Here is an 8575-nt window from a genome sequence, read left to right as displayed (position 1 = left end):
AAACATCATGTCCATTCCCCAAAATAACTATTGGGCCTAGACCTATTGAATTGCACCACATTCATTGGAAAAAGGCAGTACCCCATAGATTGTGAAGCAAAAGTAGATTGTGAAGCAATACTGTCATGGGAACAATGCACCTGTTGTTGAGTATAAAGGCAGGTGCTTTGAGAGCTGGCAGTAGTGGACAGGACACAGGAAGGATGAAGGTGCTGGTACTCTTTGCGCTGCTTGCAGCCGCCAATTGTGAGAAGGTCTTCATTGGGTAAATTCACCATCTGTTTTAAACTTTGTAAATAAATATACCTACATAAATTATGTTTCCCTTTGCAGATTAGTACATTAAATCTGAGAGATTCTACAGTTAGTTGTACACTACAGAACACAATGCATCAATGGGCCATCACATTTTTGTATCAGGATTTTTTTTTTTAAAGATGACTTGCAATGACATGGAATTATTTAGTCACTATTTAGTCACATACTAGCCTCTAACCTCTGAGAAACTTGAGTGTTTACTAGCAATTCACCATAACCACCATGTGACTTCAAATATAATGTTTCCCTGATGAACTGAAAGATTGATATCGTTTTGTCATGCCTTCCTTCCTTCCTACACAGAGACCAGGTCATCAGGGTCAATGTGGAGTCTGAGGAGCAGATTCTGCTTCTGCGTGCTCTGGAGCAGGACACATACTGGGATGTAAGTATATTAAAAACAAGAGTATGATATACTTGGTTTAGACCCATTCACAGTCATGTTTCCTGCTGCTAACCATGGTGTCCCTCCCTATTCACTATGTCATTTAACTCTCCCTTCTCCTCTTCCAGCTGGACTTTTGGCTCCACCCTGTGAACACTGAGGTCCCTGTGGACATCCGCGTGCCCTCCTCCAGCCTGTACGCTGTCAAGGACTACCTCCGTGCCCATAACATCCAGTTCTCTGTCATGATTAGCAACCTGCAGGTCAGTCACTGCAAAGCACAGGAGACTGCTGAGGGGAGAACGGCTCATAATAATGACCGGAACGGAGCAAATGGAATGGCATCAAACACCTGGAAACCATGCGTTTGATGTATTTGATACCATTCCACTAATTCCGATCCAATCATTACCACAAGCCCGTTCAACCCAATTAAGGTGCCACCATCCTCCTGTGCTGCAAAGTCTCTTTCCACAGCCATTGGTGGCCATGAGTCTGGCAAGTGAGACTCCTCACTGCTCAGCTCACTTCCGCCATCTACTGGGAGTTCTGAGAAATTACATTTTTTTGAATAAGGTAATATTGTAATATTCAAGTTCTTCGGTGTCCACCTCACTAAGGCCCTATCATGGCCCACAAACACCAACATAATCATGAAGAGGACACAACAACGCCTCTTTTCCCTCGGGTGGCTGAAAAGATGTGTTATGGACCCTCAGATCCTCAATAAGTTCTACAACTGAGCCATTGAGAGCATCTTGACTGGCTGCATCACCACTTGGTATGGCAACTGCTTGGCATCCGACCACAAGGACAGTACAGAGGGTAGTGCGTACAGCCCAGTACATCACTGGGGCAAAGCTTCCTACCATCCAGGACCTCTATATCAGGCAGGGTCAGAGGAAGGTCCTAAAACTGTCAAAGACTCCAGCCACCCAAGTCATAGACTGTTCTCTCTGTTACCACACAGCAAGTGGTACCGATGCACCAAGTCTGAAACCAATAGGACCCTGAACAGCTCTACCCCCAAGCCATAAGACTGCTAAATAGTTAGTTAAATAGTTAACCAAATAGTTAACCAAATAGCTACCCGGACTATCTGCATTGACCCTTTAATGACCCTTTATGCACAAACTGTTTTTGACTCATCACATCAAATCAAATCAAATCAAATTTTATTTGTCACATACACATGGTTAGCAGATGTTAATGCGAGTGTAGCGAAAGGCTTGTGCTTCTAGTTCCGACAATGCAGTAATAACGAACAAGTAATCTAACTAACAATTCCAAAAAAACTACTGTCTTATACACAGTGTAAGGGGATAAAGAATATGTACATAAGGATATATGAATGAGTGATGGTACAGAGCAGCATAGGCAAGATACAGTAGATGATATCGAGTACAGTATATACATATGAGATGAGTATGTAAACCAAGTGGCATAGTTAAAGTGGCTAGTGATACATGTATTACATAAGGATGCAGTCGATGATATAGAGTACAGTATCTACGTATGCATATGAGATGAATAATGTAGGGTAAGTAACATTATATAAGGTAGCATTGTTTAAAGTGGCTAGTGATATATTTACATCATTTCCCATCAATTCCCATTATTAAAGTGGCTGGAGTAGAGTCAGTGTCATTGACAGTGTGTTGGCAGTAGCCACTCAATGTTAGTGGTGGCTGTTTAACAGTCTGATGGCCTTGAGATAGAAGCTGTTTTTCAGTCTCTCGGTCCCAGCTTTGATGCACCTGTACTGACCTCGCCTTCTGGATGACAGCGGGGTGAACAGGCAGTGGCTCGGGTGGTTGATGTCCTTGATGATCTTTATGGCCTTCCTGTAGCATCGGGTGGTGTAGGTGTCCTGGAGGGCAGGTAGTTTGCCCCCGGTGATGCGTTGTGCAGACCTCACTACCCTCTGGAGAGCCTTACGGTTGAGGACGGTGCAGTTGCCGTACCAGGCGGTGATACAGCCCGCCAGGATGCTCTCGATTGTGCATCTGTAGAAGTTTGTGAGTGCTTTTGGTGACAAGCCGAATTTCTTCAGCCTCCTGAGGTTGAAGAGGCGCTGCTGCGCCTTCCTCACGATGCTGTCTGTGTGAGTGGACCAATTCAGTTTGTCTGTGATGTGTATGCCGAGGAACTTAAAACTTAAAACTTGCTACCCTCTCCACTACTGTTCCATCGATGTGGATGGGGGGGTGTTCCCTCTGCTGTTTCCTGAAGTCCACAATCATCTCCTTAGTTTTGTTGACGTTGAGTGTGAGGAACATTCGTTGCTGTTACTGTTTACTATCTGTCACTTTATTCCTAGTTATATGTACATATCTACCTCAATTACATCGTACCCTGCACATCGACATACTGGAACTACACACTACTTTTTGTAGCAAAAATAAAAATGTGTGAAGTGGACAAGAATTTCCTGTCTTTTTCAGCATCAGACCTGCCAAATTCTCTCTTGAAACATAGTTTTTGGTGTTTAATAAATTACATATTGTTAACATCTGACTCCAGAGGGATCTTTTCTTGCAATTTGTAGTCTATAATATTTCAGATTTAGATATGCTACTTTTTCACAAAGTAGTTTGGATGTAGTGAAGTACTTTTTCAAAGTAACTTTAGTTAAGTAAACTATATATTTCTTAAGGGTCGCTTAACTCCTTCCAGTGTGAAGTAATTGGTAGCTTGGTAAACTATACTTTCAGAATAGCTTCCCCAACACTGGTTGGTTACAATAACTGACAGTAATAACTGTTAGTAATAACTTGATTGGTATTGTCATTGTTTCAGGAACTCCTGGATGAAGAGAAGGCAGAGATGGAGGAGAACAATATGAGTGAGCGCAGCTCCAAGAGCTTCAACTTTGGAGCCTATCACCCTCTGGAGACGGTGTGTTACACACACAAACACGCACACACACACACACACACACACACAAACACACACGCATGCACACACGCACACACACGGACGCACACAAACACACACGCATGCACACAAGCATGCACACACACACACACAAACACACACGCACACACACACACACACACATGGACACGCACACACACAAACACACACATGCACACACACAGACGCACACACATATACACACACACACACACAAACACTCACTCTTGTGAACATGCAAACGTGAACACCCTCTCACTCACATATTGTAGCTTCAAACTTGCATGGATTTGAAATTGCACCCTCATCAATTTGGCATATGCATTATTCTCATTGCAGAGTTGATATTGTACTGAGGATATAAAATACAGTAATAATGTGTTGCGTAACATGTAATCTATACTTTAAACATCATATAACATACATTATGTTGACACTATCCTGATGTGCTTTTCTCTTTCCAGATCTACAGCTGGATGGATGGCCTGGTGGCTGCTCACCCTAACCTAGTTACCAAGGAACAGATCGGAACCTCCTATGAAGGCAGGCCCATGTATGTCCTGAAGGTATGTAGAGGGTTACTGCTGTTTGTGTACAGTTAATGGAAATACAGTCTTCTTTTTTTAGAGAGAGAGCTGTAACGTTATATATTGTGTGTGTATGTGTGCATGTGCGTGCTCATGTGTGTGTGTGCGTGTGTGTATGCTTGCATGTGTGTGTGCGAATGCGTGTATGTGTGCATGCATGTGTGTGCATATATGTGTGTGTGTGTGTGTGTGTGTGTGTACCATCATGTGTCAGTGCTCCCTAAGAGCTGAATGAAACAAGACCATAACATATCTGTCCTCTGTTGTAGTTCAGCACGGGTGGCGACAAGCGTCCTGCCATCTGGGTTGACTCTGGTATCCACTCCAGAGAGTGGGTGTCTCAGGCCACTGGAGTGTGGACCGCCAACAAGGTGAGAGAACACCTGCTCTCATTCCAAGAGAAAAACCAGACTGCTATTGTATTCAGACCAACACATTATACAGAAAAACAACATTCCAACACTGTGTGTGTGTCTCACAAATACATGTTATTGTTCTTCAGATTGCCAGTGACTATGGTACTGATGCTTCCCTGACCTCCCTCCTGAAAACCATGGACATCTACCTGCTGATTCTAGCCAACCCTGATGGATACGTCCACAGCCACACCAGTGTAGGTGTCATACCATATGCAGTGCTATAATGCATCTATACTGTGGGCTATGTCAAGTCCCACACTAGTGTAGGTACCTCCTATAGATGTAACATATAGGCCTATACATACCTAAATGCTGTACTACATTACAGCTATACAGCTAAGTGTAAAGTGTGACCTTTCATCTGTTCACCTCAGTTTGGCTCAATGTAGAGTAATATGAGGACAATCCTGGTTGTGCTTCATGGTATACCAGTATAATGTTTACTGAGTTAGTCTTCATGGTATACCAGTATAATGTTTACTGAGTTAGTCTTCATGGTATACCAGTGTAATGTTTACCGAGTTAGAGTCTTCATGGTATACCAGTATAGTGTTTACTGAGTTAGTCTTCATGGTATACCAGTATAATGTTTACTGAGTTAGAGTCTTCATGGTATACCAGTATAGTGTTTACTGAGTTAGAGTCTTCATGGTATACCAGTATAATGTTTACTGAGTTAGAGTCTTCATGGTATACCAGTATAGTGTTTACTGAGTTAGTCTTCATGGTATACCAGTATAATGTTTACTGAGTTAGTCTTCATGGTATACCAGTATAATGTTTACTGAGTTAGTCTTCATGGTATACCAGTATAATGTTTACTGAGTTAGTCTTCATGGTATACCAGTATAGTATTTACTGAGTTAGTCTTCATGGTATACCAGTATAGTGTTTACTGAGTTAGAGTCTTCATGGTATACCAGTATAGTGTTTACTGAGTTAGTCTTCATGGTATACCAGTATAATGTTTACTGAGTTAGAGTCTTCATGGTATACCAGTATAGTATTTACTGAGTTAGAGTATATTTTACTGAGTTAGAGTCTTCATGGTATACCAGTATAATGTTTACTGAGTTAGAGTCTTCAGGGTATACCAGTATAGTGTTTACCGAGTTAGAGTCTTCATGGTATACCAGCATAATGTTTACTGAGTTAGAGTCTTCATGGTATACTAGTATAGTGTTTACTGAGTTAGAGTCTTCATGGTATACCAGTATAATGTTTACTGAGTTAGAGTCTTCATGGTATACCAGTATAGTGTTTACTGAGTTAGAGTCTTCATGGTATACCAGTATAGTGTTTACTGAGTTAGTCTTCATGGTATACCAGTATAATGTTTACTGAGTTAGTCTTCATGGTATACCAGTATAATGTTTACTGAGTTAGAGTCTTCATGGTATACCAGTATAGTATTTACTGAGTTAGTCTTCATGGTATACCAGTATAGTATTTACTGAGTTAGTCTTCATGGTATACCAGTATAGTGTTTACTGAGTTAGTCTTCATGGTATACCAGTATAGTGTTTACTGAGTTAGTCTTCATGGTATACCAGTATAGTGTTTACTGAGTTAGTCTTCATGGTGTACCAGTATAATGTTTACTGAGTTAGAGTCTTCATGGTATACCAGTATAGTGTTTACTGAGTTAGTCTTCATGGTGTACCAGTATAATGTTTACTGAGTTAGAGTCTTCATGGTATACCAGTATAGTGTTTACCGAGTTAGAGTATTGTGTCCTCATGGTTCACAGGACCGTATGTGGCGCAAGACTCGCTCCAAGAACCCTGGCTCCATGTGCCGTGGTGTCGACCCCAACAGGAACTGGGATGCCGGTTTTGGAGGTTGGGTATCACGCCTCATTTAGAAAATCTGTAAATCATGTTATGTTACATTTCCATACCAGCTTTGGTGGTGGGTGTCACAGGTTGACTATGGCATAAATTTCCACAGCTGATAGTTTCCTTTCCCAGAGATTAAGTTAGTGAAAAGTATAATGTTATGAGAAACACTTTATGGTGTGAAGACAAAGCTTTCCTTCCCATACTTTTAGGTTGTATGCAGAATAACCTGTGTCCATCCAGGTGTCTTTATGTGTGTGTACGTGCTTGTGTGTTTTTCTCCAGGCCCCGGTGCTAGTACCAACCCCTGCTCTGACTCGTACCACGGCCCGTCTCCCCACTCTGAGATAGAGGTGAAGAACGTTGTGAACCTGGTGAAGAACCACGGCAACTTCAAGTCCTTCATCTCCATCCACGCCTACTCCCAGCTGCTCATGTACCCCTACGGATACACCTGCAAAGATGCGCTCCACGCGGCTGAACTGGTAACATAACACACCACACACTCACACGTACATACGCACACACACTCATGCAAACACATGTACACACACACTAATCCACTGACTCTCCTGTCTCTGCTGCTTTTTGGTAGGACTCTGTGGGCAGGTCTGCAGTCCAGAAGCTCAGCTCTCTCCATGGAACCACATATAAGGTTGGCAGCATCTGCAAGATCATCTGTAAGTATTCAATACTCATACTATAAGTGGCTCCAAGTGTTTCAATGAAGTTGGTTTGCCATTAGATGCGACCCACCAGCCAGAACTGGAAAGCACAGCATGGTAGTTCAATCCAATACTTTCATTAATATGTGATTTATCCCCCCTCCAGATCAGGCCAGCGGAGGCAGCATCGATTGGACCTATAACCTGGGCATCAAGTACTCCTTTGCCTTCGAGCTGAGGGACACCGGTCGCTATGGTTTCATCCTGCCAGCCAATCAGATCATCCCCACTGCCTCTGAGACCTGGCTGGCCCTGAAGGACATCATGGAGTATGTCCGTGACCACTCCTATTAAGTCTCAAACCCACCCAACATACAACCTTTCCTTCCAAAGCCTGAACTCAGTTAAATAAAGAATTCTAGGTTGGGAAAAAGTGTCTGTGTTCATTGAACTTTTTGTTAAATTGATAGAATAGACTATTGATAGACTATTGATAGAATATACTATTGATAGAATAGACTATTGATAGAATAGGCTATTGATAGAATAGTATATTGATAGAAAATAGACTATTGATATAGAATAGACTACTGATAGAATAGACTACTGATAGAATAGACTATTGATATAATATAGACTTAATAGAATAGACTACTGATATAATAGACTATTGATAGAATAGACTATTGATAGACTAGACTACTGATAGAATAGACTATTGATAGACTAGGCTATTGATAGAATAGACTATTGATAGAATATAGACTATTGATATAGAATAGACTACTGATAGAATAGACTATTGATAGAATATAGACCTGATATAGCATGGACTATTGATAGAATAGACTACTGATAGAATAGACTACTGATAGAATAGACTATTGATAGAATAGACTACTGATATAATAGACTATTGATAGAATAGACTACTGATATAATAGACTATTGATAGAATAGACTACTGATAGAATAGAATATTGGTAGAATAGACTATTGATAGAATAGACTATTGATAGAATATAGACTATTGTTAGAATAGACTATTGATAGAATAGACAAGTAGCTTAATCATCGTTCACAGGCGCTGGGCCCTGTCCATGGCGCTGGGTAGCGTCCATGGCGCTGGGCACCGTCCATGGCGCTGGGTGGCGTCCATGGCGCTGGGCCCCGTCCATGGCGCTGGGCACTGTCCATGGCGCTGGGTGGCGTCCATGGCGCTGGGCCCCGTCCATGTCGCTGGGTGGCGTCCATGGCGCTGGGCACTGTCCATGGCGCTGGGTGGCGTCCATGGTGCTGGGCACTGTCCATGGCGCTGGGCCCCGTCCATGTCGCTGGGTGGCGTCCATGGCGCTGGGCACTGTCCATGGCGCTGGGCCCCGTCCATGTCGCTGGGTGGCGTCCATGGCGCTGGGCACTGTCCATGGCGCTGGGCCCCGTCCATGCC

The 8575-nt window shown here is 42.6% G+C and overlaps 1 protein-coding gene across 1 annotated transcript; it reads left to right on the top strand.

Annotated features, from left to right (window-relative positions):
* The first annotated feature begins 112 nt into the window (after positions 1–112).
* On the top strand, positions 113–7561 carry LOC112218875 (carboxypeptidase A2-like). The gene is made up of 11 exons (XM_042301768.1): positions 113–265; positions 622–703; positions 832–966; positions 3503–3601; positions 4084–4185; positions 4476–4577; positions 4709–4819; positions 6376–6466; positions 6749–6948; positions 7059–7143; positions 7295–7561. Exons 1-11 carry the CDS (start codon positions 126–128, stop codon positions 7480–7482), a joined length of 1335 nt encoding a protein of 444 aa, XP_042157702.1. The 5' UTR covers positions 113–125; the 3' UTR covers positions 7483–7561.
* The last annotated feature ends 1014 nt before the right edge of the window (positions 7562–8575 follow it).

This window comes from Oncorhynchus tshawytscha, linkage group LG19 (assembly GCF_018296145.1).
Source record: "Oncorhynchus tshawytscha isolate Ot180627B linkage group LG19, Otsh_v2.0, whole genome shotgun sequence".
In the NCBI taxonomy this organism is placed as follows: Eukaryota; Metazoa; Chordata; class Actinopteri; order Salmoniformes; family Salmonidae; genus Oncorhynchus; species Oncorhynchus tshawytscha.
This window is presented reverse-complemented; position numbering and strand designations above follow the sequence as displayed.